We start from the raw sequence: 19,723 nt of genomic DNA, 5'->3' as shown, positions 1-19,723 counted from the left end.
TAAACAATCCAAATAAATAAATAATTCCAACAAAAAAGAATTAAAACAATATCTTCACTTTCATCATTTCATTACTACCAAATATCATTTACTTGATAATATTTATATCAACAACCCAACATCAATATCAATTTTCAAATTGATATCATAATCATCTCCTCTCAGTATGGTTAATAAAAAAAAAATATTGATACCGAATGACTTGGTATCATTAGCCATCAATTCATTGGTCGGCTAATCAATAAATGTAGATGCCAACATACTTATGTTGACATCATTAGCCTTTCCTAATTTTCTAGGAATGACTAATCAATAAATGTTGATGTCAATCTCCTCATATTGACATCATTAATCTTCTTTATTTTTCAAAAATCACTAATAAATAGTATTAATGAAAATATCCTTGTATTGACTCATTAGTCTTCCCTACCTATTATCTGAAAATGACTAATCAATAATGTTGATGTCAATATTCTTGTATTAATATCATTAGTCTAACTATTATCCAGAAATGACTAGTCAATAATGTTGATGTCAATATCCTTGTATTGACATCATTAGTCTTCTTTATTTTTCAGAAATGACTATTAAAAAATATTGATGTCAATATCCTCGTATTGATGTCATTAGTCTTCTGTATTATCTGTAAATGGCTAGAAATAGATTTTAAGCACCTATTTATTGCTCGTGAAGCCTCAACACCAGTCTATACCTGCGATCAAGCTACTAAGGTATCCCCTATAAATATAGGATTATTTTGTCACCGCAACATTTCATAACTTCATTTTATATCATAATTTCTATTACAATTCATTATAAATCACACTTCAATTATTTCTTATTTCTTTTATTTTTCCAATTTCCCAACTTTCCTTAATCAAGTCTAACTACATAGAATTAATAACACAATTAATTAAATTTATTCACAATCTCTACAATTAACCCCACTTCTCATATATGAAATCCATGCATTCATTCCAAATTTTTTTTTATGCAATTTCATTTAATTTCCATGCATTAAATACTTCAATTAACCCATTTAAACATACATTCTATAAAATTAAAATTAATAAAATTCTCTCCTAAATATCATGTGTTGACCAAATTTTTCAAGCATAAGAACGCATTCAATTTTCTTCAATCTTTGAGTTAACATTAAAACCATTAAATTCACATGTTAATGAATGCCAATTAAATCAAAATCTTTATCAATATCATTTCTACTCATTACACTCAATTTCTCGTAATTATAAACCCTAACTTTCACACCTCTAATCTCATAAAAAACACAATTATTCTTAGCAACATGAATTCTCACATTCAAATCACAATTAATCAAGAAGAATTTGTAAGAGGAACAAGATTTTTATCCACTTTTCTCTCTTCCTCCCCTTGTTGCCATGACCACCTCTCTCTCAAATCCATTTCTTTTCACTTTTCCTCACTTGATTTCTCTCAATTTAGTGTTTAGAAGGTTTATCTTTCACAAATTTGCAAGGTTTCCCTTTAATTTTCTTATTTTTTCTAAGATCTTTTAAGCTTCCTTTTTCTTTTCTCTTCTCCTTGTATGGCCGATCATGAGCCATATATTTATACATAAGAATTTAAAAAACTTCCATTATATCCCTCCTTTATAACCTTTCAGGTTTACTGAATAATTTATCTCATATTTCGTTATCTGTTTATATAAAAACTAAACTAGACTATTTTGAATATCACCAAATTACACTCTAATATTTATTTTTTCACATAACTCATTTCCATTCAGTTTTTATTCGTATTTCTATATTTCTTTTATTTTGCATCCATTTTCTATATTTTTATTTTTTAAAGGAGCATCTAAACCTTTTATTCCAAATTTTCCTATTCATTATCATTCTCTTAATGTAAATATTTAATTTACACTCATCATGAAAATGGGATGCTTATCAACTTTCTCCCTCATTTTTCATAATCCAACGTCTCTCTCTATTTCTTCTCTCTCAAACTTAAAGAATAAAATGTGAGCAAAATTAAGTTATGAACTAAATCATTTAATTTCTAAACTAAATAAAAAAAATAGTTTGACAATATCCCAAGGCATAAAGGTGTCGACACAAGTTTTTTTAAGAAAAAAAACATCCTAATTTTTTTCTTTTTTAATTTTGGTCCTTGCAATTTTAATATTTCTCAAATAATAAAATCTAATTATTTTGTTGTGAAATCAAGCACTAACTCAATTGTAGGATTTTTTTTGAGATCAAGATAAAAACATAAAATGTAGATTGAAATAAATTGTCAACACAAATCCCATTTAACACAACATCGAAGAATCAAATTAAAAAGAAAAAAAACAATGATAGAAGGCAACAAAGAAAATAAAAAGGACTAGAATTGACAATATATTTTTTAAAAAATTAAAAGGCCTAGCATTTTTTCTTTGTTTAAGTTTTGATCCCCTCATTTTTAATTTCTTGCAAACGATAAAATTAAATTATTTTTCATGAAATCAAGCTCCTACATGATGCTAGAATATTTTTCCGAGTCCTCATTAACCACATAAAATAAAAATGAAAATAAATTGCTAACCCCAAATCTAAATAATTATAATAAAGAATGAAATAAAAAATAAATTGATAATTAAGAAAAAAAAGGATAAAAAAAGAAGTAAAACACCATGCAAACTCAAAGTAAACCACCTCACAAAGATTGTCTAATTTCTTTTAGTTTTTTTAAAGGACTAATTATAAAAAACCTCCTTTAGTTTAGTTAGTTTTTTACTTTTATTTTATTTGTTTATAAATTACACTTTACATCTTATATAGTTTATAATTTCATAACATGTTATATCCTTACTCTATTAAGAAAAAAAAAAGAACAAAAAAATCAGAGTGCTTATATTCTATTTAATGATAAAAGAAAAACCCTTGTAGTGTAAAATTACAAACTTACCACTCTCTCCTAGGTGATATCTCTTTCAGGCATTTCATCGAACAATTACTCTACTCATGTTTCATTTATAGTAAGAGAAACCTATCAAATATTAGAAAAGTTTCTATCTCATTGCCGGTTGCTTGGCATGAAATTTCAAGTTTTCCATTAGCCATCTCATCATCACCATTGTTTTCCTCGGATGCCACCATGTGAACTCTCTAAGATTTATTCCTCCAGATGTCTCCATAACTTTCTTTATCCCGTTTGCAAGCATGAAAATGCCCTCGGTTTCAATATCTGCAAGCACCATCCCACTGTGTAAGAAAAAGACCACATGCTGAGCTTTCTCTCCAAGTGAAAAACCACCACCACCACCGAATTCTTCCTGGGCTCAACCCTAGATCACCATCAGCTTGAGTAGTACTCTTGAGCCTTCTAATCAATTCAATCTTCAAATCCTCCTCCAAAAATCCTCTATTCAACTTAGTTTTAGTAGCAGATCTATTTCTAGCATCCCCAGAAATCTCCCCTCATCTTCTTTATGATAGCATTGCATCACATGCTTCTTCAAGTAATCAAAATCAGCAGGACCCACATCCTCAAATTCATCCTCCTCTGTGTAGTTTCCATGACCATAGCATAGCAAGTCTTAGATATAAAAGCAATTTAATTCCAAGATTTTATCATTTAATGGCTTGCTTACCACTCATAGCTCCATCTGATAATGGCTTGCTTACCACTCATAGCTCCATCTGAGAACACTGCTTTGTTTCTTTGGATTTTCGTGTGATATTGCAGAAGTCGAGATATTCCATGGATTCGTTCGTCAATGGGGTTGATTCTTCATCATCAAAGACTCGAAATTATGAGAGAGAGAAGGGAAGGGAGAGAAGGGATTCACAGAGAGGAGCCCCCACAAACAAAATCCATATCAGAAATCATACATTATTATTGACTCTTTATTCCGACTGGGTAGTCGTGTGCACAGCACAGTTGTTGGAGGGAAACACTCTCTTTGTTGCCACTTCCATGTGCCGTTGGGTGGGCTATACCCAAGACCTAAAACCGTGTACGTGTGTGAATGGCTCCCTCCCTCCCTTGTAAGTATCGAAACACGGCACTTGAGGGCCTAGCTGCTGTGGTCAACCGTGTGACTTGTTCTGCCCCCGTTCTAAGTTCGACCCTCTATGTGCATACCTGTCATCCCCGCGGTGCCTAACTTGCCTCTGGACTTGCAGGATGTCTAGTGGGCTGTGGGGAATAGTCGTGGTGCGCGCAAGCTGGCCCGGACACCCCATGTGAAATAATAATAAAAAAAAGTATCGAAACACGCAAGTTTTGTGCCTTTTTCTTTTCTTTTTGCCTTGCTCTTGAGTGCTTGGATTTATTTGATTCTTACAATTTAGTATTTAGTTTCTAATTTTGTTTACATAAATGTTTGGTTTTTATTTTTATTTTTATTTTAATGATGTTGTTTCTAAATATTATTTTAGGTGTGAGTGTCTATTTCATTCGATTAATGTGCAAAATAAAAACCTATTTGAACAGAATAAATAAATAAAAAATAAAATAAAATCAAAGACTCAATTGTGAAAATTACTCAAAACCCCTTCTTATTTTGGTTTCTCAGATTTCCCACAACACACACACGCACTCTCTTCGATCTCATCGCCACATTTCCCTACAAAAGTCCACCCTTCATCAATCTTTCTGTCAGTAGAAGAGAAAACTCATTAACTTTCTACATCAATCCTTGTTGGGTTTTGCTCTGAGAAGAGAGAGCATGGCTTCAATCTCTGTTCCATGCCCCAAGACTATTTTGGTTGCCGCCGGTGTTGGATCCAATGCTCAAAATTCACAACCAAAGCCCATGATCTCTTTTCCCCGAGCACCCATTTCCAATCAGAACCCTCCTCTCTCTTTGGGATCCACATTCTCTGGTTTTGAGGTCAGTCCTTCTTCCGGTGATTTGCCGCCTTTCACTATGTTTTCGAGCAAGACATGAATGGTTCTATGTTTCATCCATGTGTTTGTGTAAAAAGCTTGAATCTTTGATATTTTATATTCATATGCTGGAAAGTTTATGTGGCCTCAAGGAATTTGTTTTGCGATTAATGTGTTGAATTTGTTTGCCTTTTATATGGTCTGATAATTGACTTTGATCATAGTGTAATAAAACAGTACTTTAGGTTGTTTTTTTCCTAAAAAAAAATTGAAGTTTCAGTTATAGATTCCTATCCTGTGTTTTTGATATATTAAATGAAAGCATGTAGCTTGCAAACCTTGAATCTTTTGACTTTTTATCCCGGCTACTTTGGTAATTTAAATCAAGCTGAAAAGGGGGTGTTATAGAACCAATATACCTTATATGTCAGAATTTTGAATGACAAGTATCTGATTCTATCAACGCGAATTGAGCTTTTCTCTTGCTTGACTTGTCAAGATCTTTTCTTGTGATTGAATTTTCATTGATGTGATATGACGATTGTACGAAGACTAAAGTGCAATCTGTTTAATTTGCAGGAGACTAATGTCTCCGTAAAAATTTGCTGTTGTTGTTATTGAATATTCAAGGATTCGGTTATCCTGTGCAGTGGCCTAACAGGAAGCAGCAAGCTGTTATGAAGGCACAGGCGCAGCTGAATGAGGTAAGTTGTACTCGAGAAGTTAAAATTGTATGTTTACTGGAGGCTGTATCATTATCTATTTACAAAACCTGCTCCTTAATCGAAGGTTATGGTTGAGAAATCTTCAAATTCTGTACTGGTGGGGGACTTTGAATCCAAAGCGGCATCATTCGAGGGAAAGGATGAGCCCACAGAAAGTAAAATCCCTGACGTGTCATCCATTTCAGCATTTATGACACAAGTATCAGAACTTGTCAAGTGAGTCAAAGACTTAAATTTTGTAATATCCAAGTGTGCATATGTCACTGGCTGTTTTGTGCTTGGCAACGCTATTTCATTGTTTGAGTTAATGTAATCCTCATGAGCAGACTTGTGGATTCAAGAGATATCACAGAGCTGCAATTGAAGCAATCAGGTTGTGAACTCATAATAAGGAAAAAGGAGGCTTTGCAGCAGTCAGAACCAGCAGCTCCTGTTCTTCCAATGCAATCTCCTTACCCGCATGCAATGTTTCCTGCTCCACCAGTAGCTGCTCCTGCCCCGGCTCCTGCAAGTCCCTCTTCAGCTCCTGCCTTGCCTCCCCCTGCAAAGGCAAGTTCATCGTCTCATCCACCACTGAAATGCCCCATGGCTGGAACCTTTTATCGGAGTCCAGCTCCAGGCGAACCCCCATTTGTGAAGGTAAGTCCAGCTCCAAGAGAGAATCCTTGCAAGATTTCCCAATTGCATATGTGAAGATTCTAATGTTCTTAAAGTTCGATGACAAGATAACCCTTTTCCCATCTCTGTGTGCTTTCATTCTACAGGTGGGGGATAAAGTGCAGAAAGGTCAAGTTGTTTGTATCATTGAGGCCATGAAGCTAATGAATGAAATTGAAGTATGTATCACCTCTTTTTGTCCCAAGTCTCTTTAAGCTTATTACTTTTTAGTATCCTCTCTCATTTGCTGTGCTTTTGTTCCAAGCATTGGGTGGTTGATACTTGTCATTTAATTTTACTTCTTATTCTATCTTGTGGTTTCATAGGCTGATCAATCTGGAACCATTACCGAGATCGTGGCAGAGGATGGGAAACCAGTTAGTGTGGACACGGTAATCTCTTTCTCCCTACCCCTCTCGTCCAACTTATTGTAGACTCGTATAATTCCAAACGCTCTTTTTTTTTTTGTTCCTTCCATGCAGCCTCTTTTTGTCATTGCGCCATGAATAAGTTGCAAGGAGCTTCAAACTTTGTAGCGGGCACTGTTTTTGGAGAAGTAACTTGAAAAGTCTTTTTATTTTTATTTTTCTCTGTAACTTTAAAGGAATAATTGTCTCATCTTGGTTCAGGAAAGCCTCTCTTCTATACCCTTTAGTATTGTATTGGATGTGTGGACCAAGCCTTAGGTGATACAATCAATGCAAGGGTTTGAGCATTTTTCAAACACAGTATTCAATAGCATCAGTTGGAAACCTGTGTTTTTTTTTTTAACCTGCAGTGACTTACCAGTCGTCTCTCCTCTGTGATGCCAAGTGCTAAAGGGGCAATAAGTGGTAGATTCGAGTAAATCAGAATCAAACTAAAATGATAGTCTACGTTTTATCCGTGGCTGCAAATATAACAAGCTGTTGCTGTCCTTATCTTAACTTGAAAATCTTAGGCTTCAAGAATGGGTTGAACCCTTTTTCCCTGAACAGCAAGGACGCTGAGCTCCCTCGACCAAGCATTCCAAACACAAGGTGTCCCAAGTTTTTTTAAAGCCAAAACGAAAATTCAATTGTAGTAACTAACGTCGCATGCTGGGATAACAAATTTGAGATAGATGAGATCAAAATTAATCCTGCACGGGGAAGAAAACGTCATTTCACGTACAAAGAAAGGCATAGTGATGGATGCTAGCGCGAGTGAAGATGCAACAAAATGACTTCACTTTCCACATTGCTGTTTACAACCTTCTTAGTATTTCAGTCTCAATTTCCCATTCTTGTTTCTGCAAAGCATTATGTAACCAACGCAGGATTCTTGAATTTCATTGAAGGCAAAGAATGTAGTCGTGTCAACTGTCAAACAAATTACAAAAGGGAGATGGATAGCTTGAAAAACTGCTTCCCTACCATGAAGACCGACCATGCTTCTTTCTCCCGTTTCAAAAAATTCTATTCTTTTGCTGTCATTCTATCCTACTGCTATTTCCCTCTCTCCTGCACAATAATCTACACGTGTTAGCCTACCCTGTTTCATATTTACAAAACTATCGTCGGTGCCTACCGCCTCTAATGCTGTTGTCTTTCCTCCCACTACCTTGCCTCCGACCCCCACCCGCCCAATCTTCATCGTCATAGTCATCTTCATCATCTCCCATCATACGTCCAGATTTCAACTTTCTTGGGGTCAGTCTTTTCCGCTTGATGTTTGCTGTGTACGTTGAATAATCAACTGTATCCTCCTTTAAGGCACCTTTGAATTCCTGTGCAACAACCAACCATTTAGAGACTAAAACTCAAGCCATGTGAGTATGTGACCATGTCATCGTTGTTCAAGTTACCTGATATCTCTGAACCAAATCTTGATACTTGGATGGCACACCGGTGCATGCGTGATTGATGTCGAAGGGAATGTTCTGCCTCGAGAGAGGCTCTCCTGGCTTTGGGGGTTCAGTTGGAGAAAAAGCCTGGCAGATATGTCATGTAAAATTAGTGATACATGATCTGGGCAGACACACCATGCTGTAGGGCAAAGTAATGAGAGAAACCAAATGTATACAATTTTTACCTGGCACCGGGAATCATTTAGGCTATACACAGTTTTCAGGTGCGTCTTGAGCTTCAAAAGCAGCTACAATGCATTTGCTGCAAGGCAGTCAACCTGTATAATGACCAAGAAAGATGAGTTAGAAGCACTACTGGGTATGCGAAGTTCAGGATTCTCACCTTGTATAAAGATTTTCATCTTGTATTTGTTCAAAGACAAAAGGCTGTTCTTAAACTGTTCCACTCAGATCAAATGATCTCAAAGGACTGTAATCAGACTGACCAGCTGGCTTTGGTTGAATTGTGCCATTCAAGTCTATGTGATGGGAAATAGGCTCCGCAAATTCACTTTGAAGGACAATCTTGATTTTGATTCTGATATAAACAGGGTTTCTCAACTAATTTAGATTGAACACTGGATAGGGAAATCAAAGCCTTTGTGAGGTTTTATACCAGTTTATGGCTTTCTCAACATCTAATCATTTTTCAAACTTCTATCACCATCATCATTTCTAGACCTAGCTTTCAAAAGCATCATTTTGGCATCATAAAAAAAAAAACCTAAAAACCCACTTTAAGGCTCAATCAATTATCATTACTAACCCACCAATTAACAAACACATTACAAATTTATCAATTATAAAAAAACTTATTATTGCTAATCCAAAAAAGACCGTAACTTTACATTAAAAATAAAAACTTTAAAAGCCTTGAAGAAATAAATTTGAATACAATTAAGCATATATGAAGGATAAGATTGTAGAATTGATAATTGGAGTATCCTGTGGAAGTTGTAAAAATACATCATTGGATACTCCTGGAAATTACAAGGGCAGGTGCTCATAAAGTTCCATCAAATAAAAATAAATTACATTTGAAAAAAGCAAAAATAATTTATTTTCAAATCACAAAATATGTTGAGGATTACAAAGAGGAGAGAAACAATTAATTACAAGGAGAAGATTTTGTTTTGATTTGTGTTTGATTTATTGTTCATGGAAAGAGAAGAAATAAAATGTTATGTACATTGGATTGATAAGTTGTTCCCTTCATTTGGGTAATATTATATAAAAGGTTTTTTTTTTTATTCTTTTAATCAAAATTTAAATCTTTCATTGATCCATTAGATAAGATGTAATTTCTAAAACTATGAAGGAGAAGTGAAATCATGTGCAAACTTTCAAAGGGTCAAAATATTTATTTTAAAAAAATTATCATGAACACACTTTAATAAGTTTTGAATAATTGTAGAAGTTCATCTAATTTAATGATAAAATTATATTTAGTAGTGGTGTGTAAGATATAGTAATTGTCTATGTATCTTATTCGTTTGATAGTGGACAAGACATGATAATTATTTTTATATCTTGTTTGCTTGATGGTGAACAAGACATCATAAAATATAAAACAATTTGTTTTACCCTTAATATATATTGTTATCAAACTTATATATTTTAAAAAATAATTACATATATTATTTTTTATTTTAGTTTATATTGAGTGTTAAAATTAATAATAGTATAATAAACATTTTTGTCCTTACATCACTTAGTTAGATATTTGGTAGTAAATATCAAGTAATATCAAATTAAAATGGCTAATTAATAATGTACATTTTCATTCATTTACATGTTCATGGTTATGAAGAGTGATTTTTTTTGTATCAACACAAGTTAAAATATAAAATCAAATATAATAATTTCACCAACTCAACCTATATATATTAAAATTAAAATTCATTAAGCTAACAACATATAGCCATATTCTACAAAGGTTTATAATTATAAATATTGAAATCTAAATTAGGTTGAATGTAACTCTATAATGATGAGTTGAGAAGTGTTATTACAAATAAATGTTTTTCTTGTTATCATTCGATCCCTATAACCTTATTTTAAAATGAAGGTTCTTTGTAAACTTAAAGATAACTCACCACATTATCATCTTTTAATCCAATATCATTAAACACATAACCCTCATCATTCACACGAGTTGTAGCCTTCATGAAAACATTTTTTTTAGGTAACCATGAATGTTCGGGCGAGTTTACACACACCTCAACTAATCTCTCAATGCCCTGAAGTTAACGACCATATAAGTTTCTAGTGGTTTTGAGGTTTATGGCACTCGAACTGGTGACCTCTAGAGAACAAACCCAAAATCTAACCAGTTAAGTTACACCCCTCAAAAACTCGAATATGATTTCCTTATGAATCCATTGTATACCTAAAAGTGTCAACCAATTTACCCAACACCATGACTCTTTCTCTATATAAGTAATTTCTTTACTTGTTTACTATAGGAATAAATTATTGTGGAAACACCCAATTAAAGAACTACTAACATTAGAGTGGGGTATTTCATTGAATCCAACACCACACAATTCCATTTCAACTTGATACATAGCTAGCATTTCTTCATCTGCATCATTACTGCTCAAAGAAATGTTTCTAATAGCTAAATCCTTTTGAAACACAAATTAAAAAGGATTATAAAGTAGATATAGTCTTCCAGGACTTTAGAATCTTAAGGGATTTTTCTATAAAATAAATAAATAAATGTACATATATTTAATATTCTGAACTCAATCAAAGTATTGAAATATAATGTATGATAATTAAAATAAACTAAACCACCTTTAACCACTCATCTAGGACTTGTTTACTATCCACTTTCACATATTGTTTCTCATCATTCAAACTAAATCCACTATAATTAAACTTGTTTGTTGCGGTTTGGTATTTTTATTTCAATTTCTTATGCTTGTTCTTCAATGTTTTGTAATGTGAGCACATTTAGGAAATTTTTTATTTATAATAATTTCAATTTTTTCAAATGTTCTAGGTTTGAATTGACATATGTCATCTCTATTATCCTCATTTACCATTTTCTCTATCAAACAAACAAATATATTTGTTTCCTTTATACACTATACACATAGTTGCCCTTTTTATTTTTTATTTTTTTTATCCTTGTCATAAAGAATCTAAACACAGCTTGAAAATCATAATGATAGTAACTAAAACTCAATTAAAGATAGTATAAAAACATCCAAACATGATTGAAATATCCCAAATTTAAATTACAATTTATGATCATTTATTCGGAATTAGCAATTTCAAAAAAATGCAATTAAAAAAAATTTGACAAAGTCTCCTTCGTATTTTTAATAACAAATTATTGACTCAATAATTTCTTAATGTGCAACATCATTCATAATGCACGTCCTATCATACAGGACTTTCATAACTCAACCATAGTATTAGCTTTCCATTTTTTATAAAATTAATATTTTAATATTCCAAGGAACAATATTTAAAGCTAATTAGTCCATAACACATATCATTTTCTTTTAGAAAATAAATATGGTTATATAAGTATACAACAATACTATAAATCAATTTAATGAAAACAACTTCTTTGAATTACATCATTCATAATTAATAAGTTAAACATTATATTTTTTTTTAAAAAGGTTTATTACAACAAAATAAAGATTCTTCCAAATACATAGTTCATTTAAATAAAAAACCTTATCTATAAATTATTTATCAACCCAAGAGTGTGAGGTAACTAAAAATATTTGTTGAGTATATATATATATAAACAATTTAACTAATTTTTTTTGTAAACATGACTTCCTATTGATACTTGAATGATAGTTTAAATGTTTAAAAATTATAAAAATTAATTAATAACAAAGTTACTAGGATTTCGGTGAAGGATACTTGAAGGATAGTTTAAACATTTTAAAATTTTAATAATAATTTATATAAAAAAAATTAAGTAGGATTTATTTTAAAGATACTTGAATGATAATTTAAATATTTTAAAATTATAAAAATAATTTTAAAAAAAGTTACTAGAATTTCTGTTTAGGATACTTGAAAGACAGTTTAAATGTTTTAAAATTATAAAAATAATTTATTAAAAAGTAAGTAGGATTTCTGTTTATGATACTTGAATGATAGTTTCAATGTTTAAAAATTATAAAAATAATTAAACAAAAAGTTACTAGGAATTTTTAAGGTGGTTTTGACCGAAACCTTGAGAGAAAGAGTTGCAAGAGTTCTTTCTCTTTTCTTTTGGAATTTTTTCCTTCCTTCATATCTATTAGCAATCCTAAACACACCATTTCATACAATTCCAAACAATGCATCAAATTCTCTAATTCCTCAATTTGTTTTTCTATGGCTGAAACCATCAATTTAGGAGGGAGGGGATACAAATATTATTCAATCAAAATTTGTAACAATTCTATAATTAATACTATAAAACTCCAAGTTCACAATGTCCTAACAATTGAATTTCTTCATACATAGAATCATAACAATTAATTATTTGAATATGCTCTTTTACCTTAATTGGTTGATGTTTCAAGGAATGGATTCAAGAAAAATCCTAGTTCCCTTCTCTTTCCTTTTCAAATCCTAGCTTTAGGATTTTTCTCTTCAAAATAACCCTCCGACACATAATCACCTCTATTATTTACCTAACTATGTTTAATCACTTAAATTATACTTTTTTTTAATTTAACAAGAAAATAAGTAGAAAAAAATCGAACAACTCTTACCCTTTCTTTGTGTAGAAAATCGTCAGCCAAGGAGAAGAAAAATGGGCATTTATAGTCAAAGTTTTACTAATTACATGTTAACCCTTGTTCTTTCTCATTTTTTTCCTTTTTGCCCCATTACTTTTCCCTCTTATATTTATTGTACCATGACACTCTTTCTCTTATTTAATTTCATCTCTCTCTTTGTTATCTAAAGTTCTTTTATTCAATTTAACCTATATGTTATTTTCAGATTAAATAAGATTTTATTTTGCTCAAGATAGGTTTTTAACTGGGTTTTTACATTTATTTTGCTCAAGATAGGTTTTTAACTGGGTTTTTACATTCTCCCCTCCTAAAAGAAACATTTATCTTTGAAATTTGAGCCTCAAACCTGAATCTAGAAACAATTTAGGGTATTTCCTCTTCATTTCTAATTCTTTTTCCCAAGTTACCTCTTTGATTTGGAAGCTTCTCTATAATATTTTTATCATCAAAATCTTTTTGCTTCTAAGTTTCTTCTCATTATGGTTTAATATTTTCACCAGCCTCACCTCAAATGTCAAGTCTTCATCAGTTCCTAGGGGAATTTATGGCAGAACCTAAGATGGCTCCATTTTGGCCAGATAGATCTTGGCTAGAGACAAAGGCAAAGCCAATTTGTAAGCCACGGGTCTAACCCTCTAGGTGATTTCAAAAGGTCTGATGTATCTTGGTGCTAATTTTTCTTTCATGTTAAATCTTAACATATGTTTCCACGGGGCAACCTTTAAAAATACATTATCCCCAACATTTAATTCAAGAGATCTTTTTCTGTTATCTGCATAGCTCCTTTGTCTATCTTGAGCCGCTTTCATCCTACCCTTTATGATCTTTATCTTTTCTGAGGTAACCTGTATCAACTTTAGCCCTAACAGTTTCCCATCCCCCACTTCTTCTCAGCATACGAGAGTTCAACATCTTCTACCATATAAAGCTTTATAGGGAGCCATTCCTATTGTATCCTGATAGCTGTTGTTATTTATGAATTCTACTAGGAGTAGGTGATCTTTCTAATTACCACCAAACTCGGATATACAAGCCCTAAATAAATCTTCCAATACTTGAATTGTTCTCTCAAATTTTCCATCAGTTTGAGGATGATAAGCCATACTCAAATTCAACTTTTTTCCTAGAGCCAATTGAACATTTGCCTATAATCAAAAGGTAAACCTGGGGTCTTGATCCAAAACTATTGATACGGATACTCCATGTAGTCTCACCACTTCATTCACTTACAACTTTGCAAAAACCCTGTTGGCTTCTGGTGCTCCACATTTACCTGTTGGCACACTTCACACTTGGCCATATCGTCACTTTTCTTTTTATATTTGGCCACTAATAAAATTCCCTTAAGTCCTGATATATTTTTGTACTCCCAGGATGGGTTATGAGCCTCGATTCATGGGCTTCTCGTAATACTTCTCTTTGTAAGGTCTGATCTTCAAGCAAAATCATTTGCCTCCTCTAAGCTATTATTCCACCTTCCAAAATCTAGAAAGGAGTCTCAACCCCTGACTTCATTTTGTCCCTTATCTTAACTACTTTGATATCTTTCTATTGAGTGTCTAATAGTCTATCTTGGAGCAACGATCTCAGTTTTAATTGAGCCAACAAGGATTCCTTAGGAACAATTTCTATTCTGGCATCAATCTTTCTCAATTCTAATAATTCTTTTTCATCACTATGATCCCATGGGTATCGTCTACCTTATTTTTATAACTAAGAGCATCTATGACAAAATTTTCTCTTCCTAGATCATAATCAATTACACAATTATAATCTTTTATCAATTCCACCTAGCATCTCTGTTGTATGTTCACTTCCTTCTGAGTCATTAAATGCCTCAAACTCTTATAATATGTAAATATGTAGACTCGAGACTCATACAAATAGTGCCTCCAAACCCTCAGACCCATATAAACATTTGGGGTTAAAAATAGTTGATGCTTTCTCAGGGTCATTAATACATGTCTTAAATGTTGTTCATGCTCCGAGTATGAGCTAGAATAGACTAAGATATCGTCTATGAACACCATTACAAACTTGTCCAGGTAGGGTAAAAAAAAACTCGATTAATTAGGTTCATGAACATTGCAGGTGCATTTATTAACCCAAATGACATTATTAAAAACTTGTAATGCCCATAACGGGTTCTAAATGTGATTTTGGCCACATCTAGTTTCTTAATTCATAATCGATAGTATCTAGATCTCAGGTCTATTTTTGAAAATACCCTGGCTCCATTGAGTTGATCAAATAGGTCATTATCCATGGAAACAAATATTTATTTTTCATTGTTGCCCTATTCAACTGTCTATAATCTATGCAGAGCTTAAGGGTTCCATTCTTCTTCTTCAAAATAACACTGAAGCTCCACAGGGTGAATTACTTGGACGTATAAATCCCTTATCTAGTAATTCCTACAGTTGAATCTTCAACTCAACTAATCCATCCGGCGCAATTCTATATGGAGACTGGGCTATCAGGGATGTATCAGGTAGTAGTGCATCGATAAAGACTTCCACCTCCCTCTCCAGTGATACCCTTAGTAACTCATATGGAAATACATTTGGAAATTCTCTCACTATAGAGAGATCTGCCAATTGGTTTTCTTCCTTCTCCGACTCTAATACATAAGCAAGATAGGCTTCACATCCCTTGTTCATCAATTTCTTTATGGTTATTGTTGAGATACAGTTTGGGATGATGTTTCTCTCCCCTATAACTATCACTCTCCTACCATTTGGTCCTTAGAGAGTCACTATTTTTGCAAACCAAACCATATACGCCCTAAGGATGAGTTGGTGAATGAAAACTGTCATGACATAATTTTTACCCCCTTAAATTTTCAGAAAAAAATGTTTTTTTTTTACAATCATTTTCAAATAAAAGTTTTCAAGGAAAAATTTTTTGGGTTACAATCAGGTAAGAATTTAAATCACAAATGATCAGAAAAATAATGTGGGCTTGTAATTAATATTTTAATTAAAGAAAAAGGTTTAAAAAGACCAAATTTGCAAGCTAAACACCAAAATGAAAATGGTGGAAAAGTTCTTAAGGCCATGTTAATTTAATCAGGGGCTTAATTAAAGAAAAAATAGAGATTTAAACTCAATTTGATAAAAAAAAAAAAGAGATTGAAGGTCCAAGGACTAAAATCAGGCATTGAAATCAGAAGGTACTTTTGGTTTCAATCAGGGACCTAATTGAAGAGAATTTTTTTAAAAAGAGTCAATTTGATATAAATTACATAAATTGAGAAACTAAGGACCATGTGGTGAAGCGTGTCGAAATACACGAACCAAATTAAAAATGATTAACGATGAAATTGAAAGGATTTTAAAAAATAAAGCTAAATATAGGACTAAATTGAAGATTTTCAAAAACCAATGACTAAAATTTAAAAAGTGCCAAAGTACCAGGTTTGGGTTGGACTTCACGTAACGACGTTGTTTCAATTAAACAATCCTAAGTCTGCCCCAATACATGAATGTTGTCGTCTGCTTTAAATGGTCCAAATCGATGTTGTTTAATTTAAAATTACAAACCCTAATTAATAAAAGGAAGAACGACGTGTTGCTTGTTTTCTTCTTCAACCTTGAAACTTTGGTTTTATAGTCAGCATAAGAGAGTAATATTTGGCCAATTCTTTCTCAATGGTCCACCCACCGTCCAAGCAAGAAAACACGCTCCTCCTAACCCCTGATCTCGTACCTCACTTACAGCTCCTTTTTTCTTAATCCTTAAATATAGTGCCCATACTTACCAGCCAAAACCACTATGAAAGCTGACACTAAAAACATGTAAAACAAAGATAAAAGTGTTACTCTTATGCCCAATGCTCAATGATCTTGATCTTGACATATCAAAACCACCCAACCCCAAGTAAAGAGAGCAACAAAGAAGAGAAAACAGTGGAATGAATATAGAGAAAGAAAAGAAAAGGAGAGAGAGAAGAGACAAAAGAAATAGAGGGAAAGAGAGAGAACAAGCAAAGAACAAGGAAAATAGAGAGAAAATAAGTGTAAGGATGAGGCAAAACTAAGCTTTGGATTTGCAAAGTCATTGTGTAATTATGGCTAGCTAGGAAACTCGGCATAAAGAGATGAAACAACAAAACTAGTAGAAAGTACAACAATAATTAATTGCCAGTAGAAGATATACAAGGATTACTGTAGTTTCAGGTATGATATTCTACCTCAGATCATTCAATTATTTCACTTGAAAATTGTAATGTGGCTAAAGGGCCTCCTAGGTTCATGTTACTGCTACTTTGTTTTGTCTTGCAAAATGCAATAACTTGAACATTGCAGTAGCTTCCCTTTTAATAATAGAAATAAATTGGTTTTGATCATGATCATTCAACTCTAATGTATGTTTAAAGTTATATTCTACCTCAGATTGGCATGTTACCTGCATATTCTTCTGGTAATTGCTCCACATGCTTAATGATTTTTGTTGGTAGAACATCTCTCATGGTCTTGGTTTGTAGGAAAATGGGCAGCAACCATGACTTTCATTCAACCATTTGTATGTGCATGCATTCTTGTATACATATGGATCATATGGGTTTGAGATCTCTTACTGTATTTTTGTTAATTGTGGTACATATATTCTATTCATATGCACAGCATCGTCCAGGCATCATAGACGAAATAGCTCAGCTAATCTGGAAGTTACCATTCTCAAAGCGAGCACTAAGAGCCTATCACCTTCCTGATGAAGAACAAAGGCAGATTCAGATGATCACTGCTTTGCTGATTCAGTTGGTTCAGAGCAGTGCATACCTTCCTGATGCTTTGAGGCAAGCATCGAGTGGTAATTCCATCTTAGAAAATCCACACACACACACACACATAAATTCCAAAACGGATTAGTTTTGAACAGAAGATAGCCTCCCTCCAACTCTTAAACCCACTGTACCATTTGGAATTTTAAACTTCATGAAAAAATATATGTAACTTAATATAAGGTCTGAGTGCAGAAAGAAAGAAAAAAGATTAAAAAACATTCCTTGTTGCTACACTAATAGCATCAAGAAGCTTATCCCTTCAACCTGCTTGCTGGACTGGAACTAAAAAACGACTTCTCTTGCACTTCTGAATTGCGCCATTTAGGGTTCAGGTAGTGGCCGCATTAGATGAATTTTGCATACAACAAGGTTTGTAATCTATAATATAAACATAAACAACACAAATCACTACTATTAGACAAAGTGTAATTTCTAAATAATTGAAAAAATAAATAAACAAAAATTTTCAGATTTAATTAAGTCTCTTCCCGAATGCAAGACATTGCCAAACATGAAGCAAGTGAATTGTCAAATTACCTTCTCTTGAGTGGTATGGTCAGCTTTGTCAACTGGAACAAACTCGGGATTAATTCTAAATTCCTCTACCATCCATTCAGTTTCAGTTCCATTAGGAGGACTTCCTTGATAGAAAAACAGTGTCTTAACATGACCAACAATTTTACCCTCCCATGTGATCGGAGCTGCACCGTCGGGATCGATCTCATAGTAACCACCATCTATTACCGTAATGTCGTCGTCTTTACTCTTGGTGGAAAAGAAAAACCACTCGTTGCCCTGCCCCAATTGAAATAAACCTAGAGATCAATTACAAAAGTTAAATTCTGAACAAAGAACTTGATTATAGAGACATAGAAAAAATGGAGGTGACCATTTTAGCAGTCGTGGCCAGTCTACAATCATTTTTGCCTTCAACATTATGTTGAAGCCTTGTATATATCTACTATCAAACATGTAGGGTGCATAAACACAACAGCAGGGGGGGTTAAAACCAATTAATCATAAGACAAACAATTTTTTTTAAAAAAATATGGAAAATTTACCCAAAGGGAGTTTATCTGGGCTTGATGCGTAAACATCAATGGTAGGAATAATGTTAGCAGGAAGTTGTTCACCTAGAATTTTCCTCTTCAAATAATATACAACAAGATCATCATCCGTGGGGCAAAACTTATAGCCAGCAGCGACAGCAGGCACGCCACTAGACATTTTGAGGTGTACAAAAGCGTATAGAGAGAGGAACAATGATTGTATTGTAATTGTAATAAGAATTAAGAGACTAGCTAGTTAATAGATGACAGTATGATTTGTGGATGGTGGGGGTTGTAGCATATATATATATATATAGATGGAGAGAGAGACTGGAAGCTGAATCAAGTCCAATTTCTAGAACTTGATCCTTCCAGAAAGATGTTTTCCATTTCTTCAAGACTGCACTGTTAACATGGATTCTACGTGGAAAAGGGGAAATAAAAAGAGCATCGTTTTGATCTAAAAATCAGCACGGTATTCACATTTTGAAGGGACTAATCGCATGAGTCTCCAAATAGAAAAAGGATGAGCGGCGGAAAAGTGAATTTTCCTATCCAGGTTTTTTGACCTAAGGCTAATGTAAGGGCCAGTCCCTTCTTATATTTTATTTTTTTTAGCTTTTTAATAATATTGTGATAGTGATTATTTTTTTAAATAATTTTTATTTAAAAATGTATTAAAATAATGTTTTTTTATGTTTTAAAATTTATTTTTGACATCAGCACGTCGAAACGATTTAAAATTATAAAAAATTTAATTTGAAGCAAAAATAAATAAATAAATTTTTAAAAACGCTTTTAAATACAAAAATATACAACTCAAAATCTTTTAAGCTAGCCAATTATAGCTCAATATGTTTTCGGAGGTTGATATACTCAGTAATTCATAACAATATTGATACCAGTGCAACAAATATGAGAGTGATATAGGGATTTTAAACAGTCAATAGATATATACATTAATAACACATTTATAAACTAGTGGAAAAGATTTAAGTCTAATTAAGAAGAGGTCTCGT

General features: G+C 32.8%; 2 protein-coding genes and 1 long non-coding RNA gene across 3 annotated transcripts; 1 reads left to right on the top strand and 2 right to left on the bottom strand.

The window, feature by feature from the left end:
* The first annotated feature begins 4,520 nt into the window (after nucleotides 1-4,520).
* LOC133698186 (biotin carboxyl carrier protein of acetyl-CoA carboxylase 2, chloroplastic-like) lies at nucleotides 4,521-6,963 on the top strand. The gene is made up of 7 exons (XM_062121036.1): nucleotides 4,521-4,861; nucleotides 5,508-5,561; nucleotides 5,647-5,798; nucleotides 5,909-6,221; nucleotides 6,347-6,418; nucleotides 6,566-6,631; nucleotides 6,722-6,963. Exons 1-7 carry the CDS (start codon nucleotides 4,697-4,699, stop codon nucleotides 6,743-6,745), a joined length of 846 nt encoding a protein of 281 aa, XP_061977020.1. The 5' UTR covers nucleotides 4,521-4,696; the 3' UTR covers nucleotides 6,746-6,963.
* A 556-nt stretch (nucleotides 6,964-7,519) lies between these two features.
* On the bottom strand, nucleotides 7,520-8,774 carry LOC133698187 (uncharacterized). The gene is made up of 3 exons (XR_009843024.1): nucleotides 8,292-8,774; nucleotides 8,065-8,190; nucleotides 7,520-7,986 (listed from the first exon to the last, which is right to left on the bottom strand). It is a non-coding gene; the product is annotated as an uncharacterized LOC133698187 (long non-coding RNA).
* An 8,962-nt stretch (nucleotides 8,775-17,736) lies between these two features.
* Nucleotides 17,737-19,250, bottom strand: LOC133698131 (NAC domain-containing protein 83-like). Its single transcript, XM_062120960.1, has 3 exons — nucleotides 18,717-19,250; nucleotides 18,193-18,470; nucleotides 17,737-18,033 (listed from the first exon to the last, which is right to left on the bottom strand). Exons 1-3 carry the CDS (start codon nucleotides 18,880-18,882, stop codon nucleotides 17,977-17,979), a joined length of 501 nt encoding a protein of 166 aa, XP_061976944.1. The 5' UTR covers nucleotides 18,883-19,250; the 3' UTR covers nucleotides 17,737-17,976.
* Nucleotides 19,251-19,723: the final 473 nt, after the last annotated feature.

Source organism: Populus nigra, chromosome 7, assembly GCF_951802175.1.
Source record: "Populus nigra chromosome 7, ddPopNigr1.1, whole genome shotgun sequence".
NCBI lineage: Eukaryota > Viridiplantae > Streptophyta > Magnoliopsida > Malpighiales > Salicaceae > Populus > Populus nigra.
The sequence above is the reverse complement of the archived record's forward strand: the minus strand, read 5'-3'. Positions and strand labels throughout refer to the sequence as shown.